General features: G+C 39.2%; 1 protein-coding gene and 1 long non-coding RNA gene across 10 annotated transcripts in view; one reads left to right on the forward strand and one right to left on the reverse strand.

Annotated features, from left to right (window-relative positions):
• Ablim3 (actin binding LIM protein family member 3) overlaps nucleotides 1-22485 on the forward strand; it is a 144487-nt gene that overhangs the window by 72861 nt on the left and 49141 nt on the right. For all 9 annotated transcript variants that reach the window (XM_048811776.1, XM_048811769.1, XM_048811771.1 and 6 more), the window contains 2 exons: nucleotides 16041-16224; nucleotides 18143-18255. In XM_048811776.1, the coding sequence (XP_048667733.1) occupies nucleotides 16041-16224; nucleotides 18143-18255 (297 nt within the window). The remainder of the gene's footprint in view (nucleotides 1-16040; nucleotides 16225-18142; nucleotides 18256-22485) is intronic.
• LOC107142526 lies at nucleotides 337-15098 on the reverse strand. The gene is made up of 3 exons (XR_001503573.2): nucleotides 14060-15098; nucleotides 13522-13711; nucleotides 337-1570 (listed from the first exon to the last, which is right to left on the reverse strand). It is a non-coding gene; the product is annotated as an uncharacterized LOC107142526 (long non-coding RNA).

Here is a 22485-nt window from a genome sequence, read left to right on the forward strand (position 1 = left end):
AGACGCAGGGTCTCTGGTTTTATTCCTAAATCCTTAATCCATTTTGAGTTGAGTTTTGTGCATGGTGAGAGATAGGCGTTTAATTTCATTTTGTGGCACATGGATTTCCAGTTTTCTCAGCACCATTTGTTGAAGAGGCTAACTTTCTCCAATGCATGTTTTTGGCACCTTTGTCTAATATAAGATAATTGTAGTTTTGTGGGTGAGTCTCTTATAGCAGCACAATTCACAATAGCTAAATTGTGGAACCAACCAAGATGCCCTTCAATAGATGAATGAATAAAAAAAAGTGGCATATATACACAATGGAATTTTACTCAGCAATAAAAGAGAATAAAATCATGACATTTGCAGGTATATAGATGGAATTAAGGAAGATAATGCTAAGTGAAGTTAGCCAATCCCCAAAAAACAAATGCTGAATGTTTTCTTTGATATAAGGAGGTTGATTCATATTAGGATAGGGGGAGGGAATATGGGAGGAATCGACAAACTCCAGACAGGGCAGAGGGGTTGGAGGGGAAAGGAGGGGGCATGGGGTTATAAATGATGGTGAAATGTGAGATGATCATTATTATCCAAGTACATGTACGAAGTCACAAATTGGTGTGAATATACTTTGTATACAACCAGAGACATTAAAAATTGTGTTCTATATGTGTAATCAGAATTGCAATGCATTCCACTGTCACATACAATTAATTAATTGATTGATTTTTTAAAAAAAGAAAAGAAAATGTTTGGCTGAAACCTGTAACTCATACCCGCTTTTTAGGTTTGTCCTCGTAAAATTTGAAGAACACTTTGTGTTTGATTTTCCCGGTGACTGCCCTTTCAGATATTTGCAGCCAGCTCTTCTTGCGTTGAACTATATATATTGCAGGTCCTCAAATTAGGCCTCATCTGAAATGGTCACATGAAACTTCATTTCTGTTAATGTGACTGATATGAATTGACTTCCTGAGGAGCCACTTCACACAATTGACTTATGTTGAATTTATCATGAAAGCCCACAGTATCTTTTCTTATCAGTAACTGCTTCATATTAGTAGTAAAAGAAATACTTATAATTTTAAAATTTCTAAATGAGGAGGCTATTTAAGGTAACCCATCTCCTTACTGGTTACTGTTGGAAATCAAAATCTCAGATATCTGAGATTGACTTCCCCTGTCATGGAGAAAAAATCCTGGACTTCTTTAATCATGATCTAATTGGCTGCTGCACTGAGAAAATAAATTACACATCCATAGTCCCTAATTTATTTATAGAAGCTTGAATGGGATATATTTCAATTGGTGTGATTTAAATTTTATGCCAATAATTGATAAACTCCTTTAGTCCAAATTGAACTTTAGTAGTATCTTGGCAAATGACTACTTTTACATCCTCAGAAGTTAAGGCAGGACAAAGTAAAATTGTTACAAGGAGGTATGGGATGTGACTGCAATTATATTCTAAGAGAGTGCTATTACTTACCTGTTACTGAAGCACAGTGGACTTGTGCTTCCATGTGGCTTCTTATCCTTGAAGATGCTGGCTTGGGCTCATTCTTACAGTGGTCTCAGAGCTCTAAAGTGCAACAAGAGAGTGGGCTTTGTAGGTCAGACCTTTCAAGCCTTAGCCTATGTCACACTGTTAATGTCCTGCCTTTGGCAAACAAGTCAATATCAGATTTCAAGAGTGTGAATGCAGAGAAGGGAATAATTTGGCCATTGTGACAATCTACCACAAGGAAGTTGTAGAATCTCTTTCCATGGAGATTTTATGGGTGGAGGATGACATCATTTTTCTGAATATTTTCCATGTCAGCTTGTTTAGAGGAAAAACGAAGGATAGAAGATTGATTTCCAACAGTAACCAGTAAGGAGATGGGTTACCTTAAACAGCCTCCTCATTTAGAAATTCTAAAATTATATGTATTTCTTTTACTACCCTTTTAACATATGATACTGTGCAGGCATGAAAGAAAGGAATCTGCAGAGGTTAAAAATAAAAGAAAAGAAAAAGAGGAGGAATCCTGGTGTGACTACCAGTTCAAGGTTTCATGCTGATGGGTTTTGTTGAACCCTGGAGACCTTGAGCTTTGACCTTCATGTCTAAATGGGTCATGGAGATAAAGAAAATCCTAGAGCCTGGACAAATGGGAATATAATAGGAGACTTCAGTGTAAATCTGAGATTTCCCCCACAGAAATCTGGGTGAGAAATAAATTGGCCCTGGAGAAGAAGACAGAAAAGAAACTTGCCCTACCCAATTTTGGCACAGGATAGAGGGGGCTAAAACTTGTACAAAACTCTCTCTTCACTACATCATTCATGGATGATATTCATGCTGAGCATTTGGTGGAAATTTTTTTTTAAATAAAGTGGAGAATTTAGAAGAAAGTCACATGGTTGGCAAATGGCAGAGGCAAATAATAATCCTTGTGGAAGAGACTCAACTTTACTCCAGGCTCCTAAAATGTTCCCATAGATAATGTTATTAAGAAAATGAGTAACTCAGTTAAAAACATTCAAATCATAATGGAGAGTGAACCAGGAGAAACAATGAGAGAACCAGAACCTTGAAGACTTGGTTTATTGAAATTTTCTACCATTATATTAGAACTATATAATAAAACCTTGCAGGAAAATATAAAAGAAACATACCTACACACATCAGAGAGAAACCTCAGATCATCAAAAAATAAAGAGATAATCTTAAAGATAGCCAGAGACAAAAGACAGATCATCTGCATATGAATGGTAAATAAGCTGACAGCTAACTTTTGATAGCAACAAAGAAACAAGAAATGGTGGAATAATATCTTTAATATTCTGGAAAAAAAACTGTCAAAGTAGGATTATGTATTCAGCAAAACTATCTTTCTAGAACAAAGGCAAAGATACAGATCAACATTATTCTTAATGGTGAAAGACTGAATGTGTTTCCCTTTAAGATCAAGAACAGGACAAGGATGTCTGATCTCACCACCCTAGTTAACAGTACACTGAAGTTTCGTGCTAGGTTAATTAGGTAAGAAAATGAAGTAAAAAGCATCCAAATCAAAAATGAAGGCATACATGATCTTGTACATAGCAAATCCTAAGGAATACACTAAGGAACTATGAGAACTAATAGACAGATTCATCAAGATTTCCAGACACAAGATCAACATACCAACATCAATTGTTATTTCTATGCCCTGGCAATGAACAACCTGAAAATAAAATTGAGAAAAAAATTTGATTTACAATACCATACTATTTTAAGGTATAAATGATGCAAGATATTCAAATTCCTGAAAATAAAATTCTGAATTAATATGACTGCTAAAAATAATTAAGTAATTAATTAATTTAAGAAATAAACATGGAGAGATTTTTTAAAAATAAAAACACAGAAACAAATTTAACAAATAGGTGCAAAACTTACACTATAACAACTATAAAAAATTAAAGAAATCCTAAACAAGTGGAAAGTCATCCCATGTTCATGAATCAGAAGATTTAATATTGTTAAGACAGCTATTCTCTTCAAGGGGATCTATAGACTTAATGCTGTCACAGCTCATAACAAAATACTATAGACAACAGGGTGGCTTAAACAACAGAAATTCACTTTCTTTCTCCACCCCAGCCTATCTTCTCACATTTCTATAAACTGGGAAGTCCAAGATTAAGGTGACATTATGGTTGGGTTCTGGTGAGGACTCTTCCTGACTTGCAGATGACCACCATCTTGCTGTCTTTGCCTGGCAGAGAGAGAAGAAGACAGATAGACAGCTCTCTGGTTGTAAGGGTACAAATTCTCATTTGAACCCAATTATCACAAAGTCTACATCTCCAAACATAATCACATTGGAGGTTAGGACTTCAGCATTTGAGTCTTGGAATTGGCATAATTCAGTCCATAGCAAATGTAATCTCTGTCAAAAGACTTCTTTGCAGAAATTGACAGAAGGTTCCTAAAAATTCACATGGAATTTCAAAGGACATAGAATAACCAAGCAAAACAAAATTTGAGAACCCATACTTCTCACTTTCAAAACTTGCTATAAGATTCTAGTAAACCATACAGTGTGGTAGTAGCACAAGGATAGACATAAATCAATTTAATTGAACCAAAAGTTCAGATATAAACCTTTACATTTATAATTAGTTAATTTTCAGCAAAGTTGCCAAGATAATTCACAGGGAAATACTACTTTTTTTTTTCAAAAAAAATGGTACAGAAAAGGGAAATCAGATTTTTTTCACACATACATAAAAATGAACTCAAAACAGATCAAAAACTTAAACATAGAAGCTAAAACTGTAAAACTCTTAGAAGGAATATGAGAATAAATCTTTGTGACCTTGATTTGAGCAATGTCTTCTTAGATACAACATGAATAAAAGAAAAATGGGTAAATTAAACATCATCAAAATTTAAAGCTTTTTGTGCTTCAAAAAAAACCATTAAAAATGTGAAAAGATAACCCACAAAATGGGAGAAACTGTTTGCAAATTATTTGTCTGATAAAGAACTGCTGTCTAAGCTATGTAAAGAACTTTTACCCTTAACAATAAACAGACAAATAACTCAGTTTTCAAATGGGCAAAGGATTGGCAAATACATTTCTCCAAAGAAGTTATACAAATATATAATAAGCCCATGAAAAAAAATAGTCAATATCATTAGCTGTCAAACAAATGAAAACATCCATTAGGATGGTTGTAATCAAAAAGATAATACAAGGTGTGGCTTTGGATGTGGACACATTGGAACCCTCATAGGCTGTGGTGAGAATGTAAAACAGTACAGCCACTTTGGAAAACAGTCTGGCAATTCCTCAAAAGGTTAAACACATGGAGTTACCATATGACCCAACAATTCCAAATTTTACTCCTAGATATATACTCAAAGAAAGGAAAACCATGTTCACACAGAATCTTACATATGAACATTCACAGCAGTATTACTCATAATGACCAAAAGGGGAAAATAACCCAATATCTCTCAACCAATGAAGATATAAGCATATTATATCCATACAGTCAGATAGTGTTCAGCAATGGAAAGGAATGAAATACGAATGTATCTTCCAATGTGGATGAACCTTGAAAACATGTTTAAAACAGTCATCATCAGAGGCTACATGATGTATGATTCCATATTTTAAAAGGGTTCAGAATTTTTTAAATGTTCAGAATAGGCAACTATGTAGAGACAGAAAGCAGATGTGGTTACCCAGGGCTGGGGATGTGGAATAAGATGAAGAGTGATTTCTAATAGGTTTGTGGTTTGTAGGTGATAAAAATACTAAATGTATTATAATTATATTAGCTAAGATTGATTTGTATACTTTAGATTATTGAGTTATATGACATATAATTGTATCTCATAAAAACTGTTAAAAGAACAAAAGGCAAAGTAAAAACATTTCCAGACAGCAAAAACGGAATGTTTTTCAGTATATCTTCACTAAATAAAATTTCAAAGTATGTCCTCTAAGCAGAAGGAAAATGACCCCAAGAACAAAGAGCTAAGATGTAAGATGGAATAGTTAGCAAAAGCTTAATTAAAATTAGAAACTTGGAAGAGAGAGATAACAAAAATACTATGAATCAGAAACTTGCATCATGAGGGCCTGAACCTATAACTCAGGGGTAGAATATTTGCTTCACATGTTCAAGGCCCAAGGTTCAATCCCCAGCTCTGAAAGAAAGAGAGAGGGGAAAGAAGGAAGGAAAGAAGGAAGGAAGGAGGGAGGGAGGGAGGTAAAAGGGAGAAAGAAGGAAACTTTGCATTATGAAATGTAGCTTAAAGTGGTTCTCCAAGAAAAATATATAGCCTCAAAAAATTACAATAGAGCTGGTCATATTGGTGCACATCAGTACTCCCAGTAGCTCAAGTTCAAAGCCAGCCTCAACAACTTAGTGAGACCCTGTCTCAAAATAAAAATAAACATAAAAAGGGCTGGGGATACTGCTCAGAGGTTAAGACCCCTAGGTTCAATCCTGGTACCAAAAAAAAAAATCACCATAGAATAGAAGTTTAAAAATCAATGAACTTAGTATTGAACTCTAAAGGATTGAAAAGCAGACTGAATCCAAGGAAAATAGACGGAAGGAAATGATAAACATTAATCAAAGAAAAGACACAATGAGCAAGATTAAGAATGCCAAAAGTTGGTTCTTTAAAGAAACAATTTAAATAGTCAAAATTCTGGCAAAACTATTCAAGTAACAAGAAAACGTACAATTGAGCAATCTTAAAAAGAAAATAGGGACCTAACTGTAGTTGCTATTAAAATTAAAGTCATAATAGGAAATATTATGAACAATTTTAGAATAATAAATTTTAAAACTTAGATAACATCAATTATTCATAAGGCATAACTTACCAAAACTTACCCAAAGGGAAATTTTAAAACCTAAGTAGTCCTAAAACCATCCAAGATATTGAACTACTGAATTAGGAGTTAAAACTCTTCTATGCCGGGCATGGTAGCACATGTCTGAAATCCCATAGATTTGGGAGGCCACGGCAGGAGGATTGCAAATTCAAGACCAGCCTCAGCAACTTAGCAAGTTCCTATGCAACTTAGCAAATTCTGTCCCAAAATTACAAAATAAAAAACAGAAAGGACTAAGGATGTAGCTTAGTGGTTTAACATCTGTAGGTTCAATCCCAGTACCAAAACAAATAAACAAAGAAAACCTCTTTACAAAAAAAAAAAAAATAGCTTTTCAATCAAGTTCTTAAAACATTCAAAATCAGATCATTTAAATCTTTCAGAAACTCTTTCAGAGAATGGAAAGAAACTACTCCCCAACTCTTTTTTTTTTTTTTGAGACAGCATAATAACAAGCAATAAAAGGTAATTATACATCAATATAATTCACAAACATGAGTTTTAAAACCCAAACAAAATGTTAAAAATCCAAGTCCAGAAAATTGTGAAAAATATAAAATAATTGATAAAACATGGTTTATTTCAGCAATGCAAAATTGGCTACTATATTAGAAAATTGTCTAAGACATTTATAAAGATATCAAGAGGTAAAATCATCTGAATATCTTAATAGAGGTAGGAAAGTATCAGGTAAATTTAAAAATCAGTACCTATTTATGTGAGTTTCTAAAAGCAGGAGGAATCAAATAAGTCTGTCATAGCTGGCATATGCTTGTAATCCCAGCAATTTGGAAGGCTAAGACTGAGACAAGTGTGAAGCCAGCCTCAGCAACTTAGGAAGACACTGTCCCAAAAGTTTAAAAAGGCTGGGGATGTAGTATCTCAGTAGCAAAGCGCCCATGGGTTCAGTTCCCTGTACAAAAAAAAAAATTAAATGGAATGTAGCTTCATGGTAAAAACCCCCTAGGGTTCAATCCCCAGTACCAGGAAAAGCTGTCATAGCTGATGAATGATGCTAAATAAAGAAATAAATAAATGGGAGTTTATAATTCACTTGAATCAAATGTATGAAATATGATGTCAAGAGCTTTGTAATGTTTTGAACAACAAATAATAATAAAAAAGTAATAAATAAATCAAACATATTTAATGGTAAAATGTTAAAAGCATTCTTTTAATATCAGGACAATGCTCACTGTCACATTTTGGTTCAACATTGGTCTGAAGGTCCTAGCAATGCCATAAGATATAGAAATAAAATTTACATTGTCTGAAAGGAAAAAACAAACTTGTGATAAATTTTAGATGATGTAATTGTGTAGAAAACATAATAATCTACAAATGACTTAGGAAAATTACTTTATAATAATGAGGAAAAACCCATTGGTAACCTTTAGATAATGCTAGTGAAATAATTATTCTGAAAGAAACAATCTGTGAGGTGAATAGAGAGCCTACATCCTAGGAGCAAATCTTTACCCCTCACACATCAGATAGAGCACTAATCTCTAGGGTATATAAAGAACTCAAAAAGCTAAGCACCGAAAAAACAAATGACCCAGTCAACAAATGGGCCAAGGACCTGAACAGACACTTCTCAGAAGAGGATATACAATCAATCAACAAATATATGAAAAAATGCTCATCATCTCTAGCAATCAGAGAAATACAAATCAAAACTACTCTAAGATACCATCTCTTTCCAGTCAGAATGGCAGCTATTATGAAGACAAACAACAATAAATGTTGGAGAGATGTGGGGGAAAAGTTACACTCATACATTGTTAGTGGGACTGCAAATTGGTGCAGCCAATATCGAAAGCAGTGTGGAGATTCCTTGGAAATCTGGGAATGGAACCACAATTTGACCTTGCTATCCCACTCCTCAGTTCACACCCAAAGAACTTAAAAATCAACAAACTACAGTGATGCAGCCATGTCAATGTTTATAGCAGGTCAATTCACAATACCTAAACTATGGAACCAACCTAGATGTCCTTCAATAAATGAATGGATAAAGAAAATGTGGTATATATACATTCAATGGAATATTACTCAGCTTTAAATAAGAATGAAATTATGGCATTTGCCAGTAAGTGGATGCAGTTGGAGAATATCATGCTAAACAAAATAAGCCAATCCTGAAAAACCAAAGGCTGGATGATTTCTCTAACATGCAGTTGCTAATTCACAATAAGGTGGGGGGAACTAGGGAAGAATAGCGCTACCTTAGATTAGGTGGAGGGAAATGAAGGGAGGGAAGGAGAGAGGATGTGGGGATAGGAAGGATTGCAGAACGAAACAGACATTTTGCTTTATGTGTATATGTAACTCTATGACCAATGTAATTCCACAAAATGTACACTCAGAAAAATGAGAAAATTATATCCCATCTATGTATGATATATCAAAATGCATAAATGCAATCTACTGTATGTATAACTAATTAAAACAAATTAAAAATTTTTTAGTAATTATTCTGAAACAAGTTCTATAGGTCAAGAAAAATCAAACAGTTGTTGTACTTTGTACAAAATGTACTTAAATGTAAGCAAAGGGTTGATGAAGGAAATTTTCTAAGGAAACATTCTACCAAGTAAAAGAAAAAAATTAAATAATTAGAACACCTTAATTTTGCAAACCTGTAAGAAAATGATGCATCAAGGTAGTAATCAATAGCAGCCATTCCTATGAATCACCACTACCCCTAAATTATAGAAATACACAACAGCAAATATCAGTGTTGCTAAAAACAGACCTGAATCTTAGTTCAAATTTCTAGACATAACCACCAATTTACAGGAAACACAAGAGAAAGGGGAACAAGTTCATCAACACCACTGGGACACAATCAGCAAAATCCAAACTGTGAGAAATTTTTAGAGGAGATATGACCTAGTTTCTGCAATAAATACATTGCAAAGAGGAAATAAGAGGTAAAAGAGCATGGCAATTAAAGGATGCTTAAGAGGCATATCAGCCATGCAATATGTGGACCTTGGTTAGGTCTCTATGCAAAAGAAAAAAAAAGATATTATTTTTAATGCTTTTAGGTTATTGTAGTTAGTTTTGGAGAAGAGTCCTAATATTTTAGAGATGTACTAAATACTAATGCCAAAAAGAAAATCAATAAAGAGCTTATCAAGTGTACTGGATAAAGAATAAATATAGAAAAGAAAATTTCACTTCTATATAGGATTAATAACTAAGAAACCACTTACATTAAGAATTTTTTAAATTTAAGAATAAATCTTATTAATTCATGTCAGCTTTTATGATGGAAATTATAAAATTTAAAATTTATAAAACATCATAAGAAAGATATTGAAGAAGACCTAAATGAAAGAAAGAAATATCAATATAACATTTCTACCCTAGTGAACTGTAGGGTCAAGGCAACTTTAATACATTCCTTAAGGTTTTCCATAGAAATTTAAAAATAAATTAAAATTGTATTTTTGGCAAAATACCATTTGACCAGGGTTCATCTGCCTCTAAAGAACAAGCAACTCAGGCAGGAGGCCTGTCCTACCAGATATCATACACTTATTATGACTGTTTAAATTATTGCAGCAGTGTGTCTCAGACAAAAGACAGATACATAGACCAATGGAACTGAGCAGAGAACCAAAATAAACCTTCACACGTGTAGAAACATGCTTTTTGCAGATCAGTGGGGAACAATTAAACTGCTTGATAAATGAAACTGACATGATTAACTATCCATATGAGGGAAAATTGAATCCCTACTGTATACTATTCACTAATGTCAATTCCAGATGAATTAATAGTTGTGATATGAAAAGAAACACAATAAAGTTTTTAGAAAACATTGTAGAAGATATCTTTTTGGGACTGGGGAGTAGAAAGAATTTCTTAAACACGATAAAGAAAGTACACATCATAAAGGAAAAGTGATAAATTCAACAACACAAAAACTGAGAACTTCAAAAAGACAAGCCTCAAATTGCAGAAAATATTTGTAATAACAATGGGGAAAAATTCATTTTTAAGATATGTAATGAATTTCTACAAGTCTCAAAGAAAGTGGGCAAAGTTATCAACAAACATTTTGCAATAGGGAAAATACAAATGGCCTGTAAGCATATAAAAAGATTCTCAATTTCATTAATATTAAGAGATGTGGAATTTAAAAACATAATAAGATATAATTTCACACATACTTTATTGTGAAATTCACATTATTTATTTATTATCTTCTTATTGTGAATTTCTTTTTTTTTTAAGAGAGAGAGAGAGAGAGAGAATTTTTTTTTTAAATTTACTTTTTAGTTTTCCATGGACACAACATCTTTGCTTGTATGTGGTGCTGAGGATCGAACCTGGGCCGCACGCATGCCAGGCGAGCATGCTACCACTTGAGCCACATCCCCAGCCCTTATTGTGAATTTCACATGTCTGACTGGTCAAATGTTCCCAAGTATGTGAGGAAATGGATCAGGGGGATCTATTGGTGGAATATAAGTGGGGGACAAAATAGAAAATAGTCATCACCTCACAAATACAAGAAGATTCACAGCAGCATTTTTATAAAAGCAAAATTTTAAAAAAATGCACCCAGCTCACATGTCCTTCCACAGTGGAATAGATCAATTGTGATTTATTCAGTCTATGGAAAGCACCAGCCTAGTGAAAATGAATGAACTGCAGTTGCGTGCATTGACATGGGTGAGTCTCAAATACCATACTGAGCAAAGGAAGCAAGCACCGAAGAATAAGTGCAGAAATATTCCATCAATATAAAGCTCAAGCACAGGGCACACTAAACAATATAGTGTTAGTGGATTCGTCACAAGGGGTAAACCTATAAGGAAAAACAAAGGGATGAAACACACGATTAGGGACGGTGTGGGAAGGAGGTCTAGGGCGAGGAAAACGGGCTTCTGTGGCACTAGTAGCATCCTATTTAATAAACTTGGTAGGGGTCACATAGGTGTGTGTTTATTACTCTTTAAACTGTACAAATATATTTTATATATTTTATCTATATCTATTTTAAAATTAAAATGTATCAAATAAATGAATTAGATCACCCTTGGAGGCACTTCTGATTTTGAAATTTTCATAAAATCTAATCTCATCTGAAAAGTTGAAAATCAGCAGAACTATATGGCAGAATGCTAGGCTTTCAGATCTGAACGTGCCCCTCTGTTACTACCTCCCGCCCTCATTCTACAAATGAGCTCCAGAAAGTGAAATCAATTTCTCAAGTCGCATGCACCTGAGTTGCAGAACAGGACTAGGGACAAAGGTCCAGTAAGCCCTGAAACCCCGTGCTTTCCTCTCACGTGTGGCTAGGGCTGAGTAGCAATCTTCTATTTACAGTGAGCATTCATTCTGTATTTTCCCAGTTCTTTTTTTTTTTCAATTGGTTATTTTTAGTTATATGTAACAATAGGATTCATTTTGACATAATTGTAAAAGCATGGAATATAATTTGTTCTAATTCAGTCCCCAGTACTTCCCCTTCCCCTCCCCTTCTCCCTCCCCATGTTCCCTTCCCTCCACTCTACTGATCTTTCTGCTATACACTTATAGTTTTTTTTTTATTATTGTCTTATGAATGTACTCGATGATGAGATTCAATGTGGTGTATTCATATATGTACATAGAAAAACAAGGTCAGGTCATTCCACTGTCTTTCTCTATCCCACCCCTCCTCCCTACTTTTCCTCCTCCTTTGTCTACTCCACTGATCTTTCTTCTATTCTTTCTTTTACCCACCCACCCCCCCCCATTATTTTGGATTAGCTTCTGCATATCAGAGAACATATTCCACCTTTGACTCCCTTATTTCACTTAGTATGATAGTCTCCAGTTCCATCCGTTTACTGACGCGTGCCATAAAGTCATTCCACTTTATGGCTGAGTAATGCTCCATTGTGTGTAGACATACCACATTTTCTTTATTCATGCGTCTGTTGAAGGACACCTAGGTTGGCTCCATAGCTTGGCTATTGGTAATTGTGCTGCTATAAACATTGATATGGCTAGGACACTGTAGTGTGTAGATTTTAAATATTTTGGATATATACCTGGGAGTGGGATAGCTGGGACATATATTGGTACCAGTCCTAGTTTTTTGAGGAATCTCTACACTGCTTTCCCGAGTGGTTGCACTAATTTTCAGTCCCACCAACAATGTATGAGCGTACCCTTTCCCCGACATTGTATTTTAGATAATTGCCATTATGACTGTAGTGAGATGAAATCTCAATGTAGTTTTAATTTGCATTTCTCTAATTGCTAGAGGTGTTGAACTTTTTTTTCATATATTTGTTGACCATTCATATTTCTTCTTTTGAGAAGTGTCTGTTTAATTTCTTTGCACATTTATCAATTGGGTTGGATTTTTGTTTTTGTTTTTTTGACGTTAACTTTTTTGAGTTCTTTGCATATCCTGGATATTAATGCCCTAAGGAACAGGTGGCAAAGATTTTTCTCCCATTCTGGAGGCTCTCTGTTCATACTCTTAATTGTTTCCTTTGCTGTGCAGAAGCTTTTTAATTTGATGCCATCCCATTTATTGATTTTTTTTTTAATTTTACTTCTTGTGCTTTAGTAGTCTTGTTAAGAAAGTTGATTCCTGAGTTGACTTATTGGAGTATTGGGACTACATTTTCTTCTAGCAGTCGTAGGGTTTCTGGTCTAATTTCTAGGTCTTTGGTCCACTTTGAGTTGATTTATGTACAGAGTGAGAGATAGGAGTTAAATTTCATTCTACTACATATGAATTTCCAGTTTTCCCAGCACCATTTGTTAAAAAGGCTATCTTTTCTCCAATGTATATTTTTGGCACCTTTGTCTAATATCAGATAACTGTGTTTATGGGGCATTTTCTGTCTTCTATTCCATTCCATTGGTCTTCCTGCCAGTTTTGGTGCCAATACCATGCTGTTTTAACTTTGCACAATCTTTCCTATTGTCCAACCATAGTATTTACTTTTGTTTTATTTAATTAATAGACTTTTTTTTGATTCACAGAATAATGACTGGCCTGGATACACTAGTTCTGTTAAATCTATATTGCTAACCTTCTTCATGACCTTCCTGTTATTTGAACATCCATCTCTGCTCAGCCTCAAACACATCTGTCATGCTCATACTGCTTGCTACATACCTTTTATCCCTGTATTCTCCACTGTATTTCCAGGAACCCATGAGACTCTTATCAACCGTGACATCCTTTTTACCAAAAGCTTCCTCCTTCAGCTCCTTGGGGGTGGAAATGGAGGAATCGGTCGTTCCAAGTTTTCTTGTGGCCTCCTGGTTTTCTGTACTGGGAGAGGTAGCTCTGAGGGTGGAGTTAGCTGGGAAAACAAAGGGGAGAAAAGAAGGGAAAAAACAGGAACTATTTCCAATGAGGTCGTAGGCCAGGATCCAACTAATTCCACGAAGCAATTGATCCGCCACCTGCACACCCAGGACAGCCTGTACTCTGGCTTAGTCTGCTCTGGGGACTAGGCATTGTTTGATATGATGAATTCTCATGATGCCTGGTGGAAGATGAGCCCTCCCCCACCTCCTGTCACCACTGTCCCCACCATGGCCCTGCCTCTTCACAGGGGTGGCTTGGGGGCCACAAGCAAGACTCCACAGTGAATTTAAAATGTTCAGACACACGGTACACCCTGAGGAAGTCCTTCTCGTGGACTCACAGGAGGTCAGTTGTGAAGGAAAAGCTCAGCCTCTTCATTTTGCCCAGAAGTGAACAGAGGCCCCAGGGAAGGAAGGACCGCATTCACTGCCTTCCGGAGACTTATGGCAGTGATGAGCTGGAGTCCAGAGGTCTGATCCCCATCTCCAACTGTCCTGCTGTGATTTCTGGAGCCACCTCTCTCTCCCTCACCCTGGCCCTTTAAGCCTTCCTCTAACCTACAGAGGTGAATAAACACTTGCGAAATATTTCTGGCATTCACCTGGGAAATCTTTCCTGTTTTTATTCTGGCTTCTTCTGCAGAACAACTTTCCCAGTCAATGATGACGTGTTATTTGCTGGGGTGATTTTGTCTGATTCCAGGCTGGTTCCTCAGATCTTCGGGTTGGGAAACTACCTCATTGATTTCCCTCACCATTGATCCCTCCTGAAAATGTCGACGTATAGTAACCAAATCCTCAGAAAACCCATGTGAAAGACCAGAGTAACTGTTCACTAATGTGTGTGAGAGCTGTAACTCTCCCCTTGGACTAGTTTGTGTTGGCCCAGCTAACTTGTCCCCTCCCAGAGGCTATCTATGTGAAAAGCCAAGCTGCCAAGCAGTCTCCTGGTGAGGGCAGGCTAAGAACATGGGAGCTGGCCACAGGACTCAAAGAGGATTCATTTGCCTTCCCTTAGCTGCTGACCAGCCCCTTCCTGAGGGATCCATCCTCACGTTAGCTGCACAAATGCACTCCGTGAGTTGCTGTTCTTCTGTTGGCCCTGGGAGCCATTTGTTTCTATGGAAGAAACCTCACCTCTTGACATTCTGCCCATGATGTTTTGATTTCATAACTTAACTCCTTATGAGAAAATCTTATTTCCCATATGTCAAAGTCCTTTATTGGAGCTCGTTCCCACATAACTCAGTTGTTCAGACACTTATAAATCTACCTCTTCTATTATCTAACTTCTATTTATTTCTTCATAATGTCTACAAGAACATTCCAAGAGAACTTATGAAATGTCTAACAAATTCATATTATGGCTCATCAGTGCAATTGATCATTTTGGCAACAAGATGATGGGTAACATTATACCTCTCCACTTTTGTTTATGTTTGAGATTCCCCCCCCACTTAAAACTAGGGATAAAACTGCTGTGGCTTCTCAGTACCCCACAAAGCCTGAACTTCTTAAATTGAATTGAGCCCTTCCTCAAACATGTCTAAAAACCCTTTTCCTATATGACTTCCCTCTACTCCCTACAAATACCACCCCTACCCCAGTCCCTACATCACTCTTACCCACAGTATTTACTGCATGAACCTACCCCAGGGCCCATCACTCTGGGTATGTGGCATCTTTCTGTGTGATCTTTTCTCTGCATACATTTTTAGCTCTTTGCAGTTCAGGGAGTGTTTTCTCATTCATGCTGGGAACAGACCAATCCTCTGTGGCTGTGGTGAGGATAGATTAGAGACTGAACTAACCATCCCATTGCCATCAGAAGTTGTCTGCCATTTGGGATGTGGAGCATGTGGTCTCCACGCTGCTATTCACCCGGCAGCATCATGCACCTAGGAAGTAGCGGGGAGAATTTTAACTGAGTGATTCTTTTATATAATTCACGATACTACCAGCACTGCATGAGTCACAGGGCCTTAAACTTGAGTATATTGAAAGGATTGTACCACATCCATGGTGTTGCATTAGCATTGGCTAGGCACTGTGCAGAATGCAGATGCCAGGCCCCTGCCCCAGGGAGCTTGACCAGGCCCAGGCATCTGCCTCTAAAGAAGCTCCCCCATGACTCTGATGCAGGTGGTCTGTAGGCCATACTGTAAGGCAACACTGGCCCCAAAGCCCCACGAGGCCTGTTTTGCTACCATTCTCTGGCCACTCATGACAAAATCAGATACCAGCCTTTCCCCCAGTGAGGACCTCACGCTTGCAGACCTCCCTGGGCTCAACCTGCCCTTGTTTTCTCCTTGTTTCCCCAAGTGTGTGGCTGTGGCCTGGCCCAGTCGGGCTTCTTCTTCAAGAACCAGGAGTACATCTGCACCCAGGACTACCAGCAACTCTATGGCACCCGCTGTGACAGCTGCCGGGACTTCATCACAGGAGAGGTCATCTCCGCCCTGGGCCGCACCTACCACCCCAAGTGCTTCGTGTGCAGCTTGTGCAGGTCAGCAGGTGGCCAACAGGGCCTGGGCCCTTAGGCTGAGCCCCAGGGAAGGGGAAGACATGGCCATTCCCAAACAAAAGTTCTGGGGCTTACTGGGCTTATGCTAGACACCTGACCTCAAGGACTGCAAGGACGAAAGGATCTGAAGGGCCAGTGGTATTCAAACCTTTTAACAGCTGAATCCCTCCCTTCACGTGCAGTCTGATGTAAAACACTAGTTCATCCTATGGTGGAAGCAGAGTGAGAATCCAAGCTCCATATTCAGTCTCCCATTCCTATCAAAAGCTCCACCTATACCCCAAAAAACCACTAAGTACCCTGGTCCCTTGGAATACAGTTTGGAAACACAAATCTGGCTCAGGCTCCTGTGACTTAATCCACAGGTGGTACAAGGATGTCTGTTTATAGCCTTCCTCCACCACCACAGTACCATCTCCTGCTGGCAGGGTGACCCTAGTAAGGGACCCCACCTCTATACATTTCAGTTTCTCTATCAGTAATAAGGGCTCAAAACCACAGCAACATCATTTGGTTTTTGTGAAGATCAGTGAGATGCTGAATGCAAAGACCTTAGCTCAGTAACTGGTGCATAGTGTGTCTGTTATTATTCTTCTCATTGTCATGATAACCATCTAGCCTCTCTCAAGACCTCTCCAAAGATGGAGAGCACCTCCCTGCCCCCTTCTCCACCCCAGCATCTCAGTCACTTGTGAATCTAGCAAAGGTACATTAAGAGTCTACTGTATGCCAAGCACCACATTAAGGAGATGAAAAAAAATAAAGAAAAACCTCAATCCTGCCCACAAATACATTAAAATTTAATGGACATCTCTGATTAAGTAATAAGTAAAGCATGATTGAAGTATATCTGCATTTTTAGTTGGGAAAAGAATTTATAGATTGATTATTATTCTTTAAAAAAAATAGCCACTTGTTAGTTATCAGCTAGAGGAATTAACCAATTGGAGTTTCTGATTGAGATTAATGGGAGACTATGTAAGAAAATATAATCAGTCAATTAAATTCATTCATTCATCTATCTCTTAGGACCTGAGCCCTGCGTTCTAGGATTCCAGACCCATCAGAGGTCAGCACAGAGGATCCATATAGCACAAGGCAAAGTTTAACACTGTGTCTTTCTACCATGAGTTAGTGGCTAGGCCACAGTGAGAGCATGGCTCCCCAGCCTCCTGCCCAGCATCCCCTGCATTGTCCCACACTGCAAATACAAGGACAGGGGAAATGCTGGAAGCCTTTGCCAGGGTTTATGCTTACAGATCCTAGGACAGATGTCCCAAACTGTAGGAGAAGCAAGAAGAGCCAAGCAAGGCAACTGACAGTGTGGGAATCCTGTATATGGCTGATAATTTTGTTGGGGAGGCAGGATCTATATGAGCTTGAGTCTGGGCTGAGCAAACTGAGCAAATACAGAGTAGAAGGGGAAAGGGTTATTTGGGGACTTATAAACTCCCCATTGGGGTAGAAGATTTTGAGAAATGTCTGGATAGTGAAAGGAAGAAATTTCAGTAAGTTCAGAAATTGAATTATTTTGTTTTCATATGGGGGAGGTCAAGTGGTGATGGAAAAATATCCTTCTAGGAAGAAGAACCACTCCGTGAGGAGTTAGTAGCCTCTTCCCCTTAAAATTGAAACATGTAAGCCCAGATAAGCAGCATGATTTGTCCAGTGTCAAATCATATGAATGGCTCTTGGGGACCTCCAGTTCTGACCTCCAGGACCCTCACTAAGTGGTTTAGTCAGCCTGTCACTGTGAACAGCATTTGAATTTGCCTGGTGCTCTAGAAAGACAAGCTGCATGTGTTCATACATTGCTGTGAGCATGTGTGTTATCAGGTCACCAATAGTCACAAAATCTCAGGAGAGGAAGCATTGACTTTCTTCCTTGTCCCCCTTGCAGGAAGCCGTTCCCCATTGGAGACAAGGTGACCTTCAGTGGTAAAGAATGTGTGTGCCAGACCTGCTCCCAGTCTATGACCAGCAGTAAGCCCATCAAGATCCGCGGACCAAGCCGTGAGTCCTCCCCACCGGGCACCTCCTCTTCAGGGGGCGCACCTCCATAGGTTCCTCGGTTCAGTCACTGTCCACCACTCCCACAGGCCTAAAAGGAAGCAGGGGAGGTTCCCACCCTGGAAATTCCTAAGTGTGACCCAGTTGGCAGAGAGCCCAGACAGACACACAGCTCTACGAACATACTGCAGGGAAGACGGGCTGTCCAACTGGAAACTCTGATGGCCAGTGCCACTTCATCAGTCACTTGGGTGGCTCTCTTCTGGGACAAGCTAGGTACCTGCTCTTATGTCCCAGTGACACTGTGACAGGGTTGATCAAGTCTTTTGTCACCAGTGGTCCTCAATTTTTACAAACTCCACAAAGAAAAAATTTTCAGACATGTCTCACAGAGGAAGTAGGGAGCACCTGGGAGCAAGCAAGAGACTGGGCTAGTGCTTTGGAGAGAATGTCCCATGGACCCCCGCCCCCTGCATCAGCTTCACTGTGAAACTTGTGAAAAATGCAAATTTCTGGGCTCACCTTGGACCTCTAGGGATGGACTGTAAGAGTCAACCCTCTTAGTAAGCTTTCTGTGTGAGACATTTGCTATTCCTAAAATTGGGAACCATTATGTAGGGCTGAGGGGCAGCTGATGTGCCATGTTATGTTTTATCACCAAACCACAGATTGGGGGGATAGTGAGGATCGAGAGTGTATCTTGGAGCATTCATCTTCCTGGTGGAAGTCCATCCTACTCAAGTGTGCCTAGCAACAAGATGTCTAAATTACCGTTCCCAGATGCCCTTGTCAGACTGCTGACTTCATATGCCTGCACACACATAGATCAGCCCCCTGGGTCTCCGTCAGCCACATTAGGCTCCAATGTACTTTCATGTTATATGACACTGGCTGGCCTCATGGAGAGAATCAATGAAAACCCATTAGCCTCTTGGGCTGTATCATGGTGCGGGTACAGGGGCTGCCAGACATGGCCCAGCAGAGTCAGCATGTGGGGGCTGCATCCCATCTAGGAGGGTGAGCAGAGAACACCTCAAGTCAGCAGGGTTCAGTTCCCAGGGGCTCCATTAGAGTCTGCCCAGCCATGGTCAACCAAGAGGAGGGTAGAGAATAGCTCCCTCCCTTGCTTTCCCTTCCCTTCAGTCAACTGGAACGTGTTCCCAGAATGTGCAGCAGCCTTCCTTCAGTGTCCTTGGCAATGCCCAAGAACAGTTTGCTGTTCTGACCAAGTTTCCATCTCAAGGTGGCTGAGTGTACATGCTGTTATCCTTCGTAACTCCTTGGAAACATCATCCAGAAACAGTCAGAGGCTAGGATTGCAGGTCTGTGGCCTGTGACTGATGCCACTGAGAACCCCAGAGGCCAGTGGAACAACATGCAAAGCAGTAGAGAGCGGGGCAAGCTTGAGTCAGGAGCCTGCCAACCTTCTGCATGATACAAAATCAGTCATGTCGACTTCCTGAGACTCAGTTTACCCAGCTCTGAACGAGGGATGGAATTTCTTATCACCCTCTCAGGATTGTTGTAGAAAGTGAATATATTAGTATGTAAGAATTGAGCTAACATACAACATACACTGTAGCGAGTGAAATATAAAGTGAGCACACCAAAGGAGCACTGAGATTAAGATTCCTGTTATTTCTGTCAGGTTGTGCTAATGTTTCTGTGTGCTGGGGTCTGGCCAGAGGGAGATTTCCTCAGCCAAATGTGGAGTCTCACATGTGAACTCTTTTCAAAGAGAGACTCCTAAATGTCTCTACCATAATTTTGCAGAGTAGGAGGTAGAGAAATGTGAGGGAAATCGAGTTTGTGGACAGTTTTCAGGAGGAGCTTTTAGGATTGTAGCTTCTGTCATTATTCATCACACACACACATCAATCCATGGATCCACATATATTTCGTAGAAGGATTTTCTCCTAGGTGGTCACTGTTCATGCTGCAAATGCCAGGGGGGCTGACTAGAGGGCATGCTGGAAGTCCTCCTGAGTTCCCAAAGAAGAGAGGAGAGCCAAGAGATCAGCCAGGTCTGAGAGATTGCCAAGAAGAACATATCATGGAAAAGGAAAAAGAACCTGTTTTCTGTTGTTTTTGTTCCTTAAGCTACAGCAGTGTGGAGTTTTTATCTTTGGAGGGTAAATAGAGATATTCTTGAAAAACAGGAGCAGTGTTTGCTCAAAAAAAGATCAAGAAGAATACTCAGGAACTGTCAAGAAGAAAGAATCATGTTACTTACCAGAGGAAAAAGAAACGTCTCCTCAGATCTCACAGAGAAGAATCAGCAGCAGTTACAGCATCAGCATCACCACCATCACCACCATCATTACCACCATCACCACCATCATTACCACCATCACTTAATAACACCACCATCACCACTACTCCACCATCACTAACACCATCACTTAACACCACTACTACCATTACCACCACCATCACTTAACACCACCACCATCACCACCATCACTACCATCACCACCACCATCACTGAATACCACCAACATCACCACCACTACCATCACCACCACCATCACTACCATCACCACCACCATCACTTAACACCACCACCATCACCACCATCACTACCATCACCACCACCATCACTTAATACCACACCATCACCAAATACCACACCATCACCACCACTACCATCACCACCACCATCACTTAACACCACCACTACTACCATTATCACCATCACCACCATCACTACCATCATCATCACCATAACTAACATTAGCATCAGTGTCACCTTCATTACTACCACCATCACCATCACAACATTATCACCATCATTTGTAGCATCACATCACCATCACTGCTTATCACTACCAACTCCCCCATCACTATCAATGCCAGTATCACCATCAGCATTGATTATTACCATTGTCAGGCAACTGCACTAAATATGCTACACAAAAATTTTATTTAATCACTACAGATTCAAAGGGCCTAAATGGTTTCTCCAAAGTGACACAGATAATAAGACAAGAGACTAAGCAGCCTGATTCTGGAGGTATTCTGCTAACACCCTATACCAGAAACATGACTTGCTAATTGGAAGGGTTATATCTTCCTGGATTAGTTACCTAGAACAAATTGGGTAGCTTGCTGTGACTCAAAAAACCCACTTATTTTTGCTGATCTAAGTGGAATGAATGACATAGTAAACTAAACTAAAAATGGTGGCCAAAGGTCTTTAGAGGCTGCAGTAATAAACTGAGGGACTTGGGAGGAACAGGTGGAGGCATCAGACTTTCTACCAGCTAATGATCATAATTTTGGAATGGAGAGGAACATGTGAGGAGTGGACAGCTGGCTCTGCAGAAACCAACTCAGTATAGGGTGCGGTTCTCACAACTGCTTATGGCACCAGATCCATGGGCTCCCAGATGGGGTGTCTGAAGCTCCACCAGTAGTCAAGAAGGAAAGGAGGAAGAAAACCATCCAGATAAATATGAAACCAGTACAATGGAGGCCCAGCAATGAATCATGAAAAGAAACACAGAGAAGGCATCCCAGAACTAAGCAGAGCATCACTGCAGAGGAGCGTTGCCTGTAGCCTCAGATCAGAGATCAAGCATCACTTGGGATGTGGATTAAAAACAGGAGAGTGTGAAATAATACACTAACCATTTATGGATACATAATGTTACTTATACCTGCTGATCAAAAGGAAGGAATTCAGATGAGGGAACCAGGGCTCAGAGGTCAAACGACTAGATGGTTCTCACCTAGGCCAGCTTCTCACTCACTCAACCTCTCATTGAAGTGTTAACCACTGCACTGTACTGGCTCCTAAATTTTAGCTCAAGATGCTAAATTCATGTCAGATTTTCACTTTAATGCAGCAGATGGGACTCATCACTGGAAGGTGGCCATGGAACAGTGCAGCCATTAAATAAGTTTTATTGACAAAGTGGAGGACCGTTTCGTTGGCCAATAGCAGGCACTCCTCTCTGGCCTCCACAAGTGAACTAGACCAGTGATGACCATAGCAAGTGAAGCACAAGGAAGGGTACCAAGAAGCCCTACTTGTCTTTATTTGAAGGAAATGACATGTGAGGAAAAGATGATTATTCTAATTTGCATAAGAGTGGGGGAATCACTGGAGGTGGCATCAGCTCCACATAAAGACGGAATCCATGGCAGTCATACCTGTCCAAACAGAGTGGTCTTCCTCAAGAAGGGCTGAATGGCTTACCCCTGACATGACTAAGCCGGGGGGGGGGGGGG

Source organism: Marmota marmota, unplaced genomic scaffold, assembly GCF_001458135.2.
Source record: "Marmota marmota marmota unplaced genomic scaffold, marMar, whole genome shotgun sequence".
Lineage (NCBI taxonomy): Eukaryota > Metazoa > Chordata > Mammalia > Rodentia > Sciuridae > Marmota > Marmota marmota.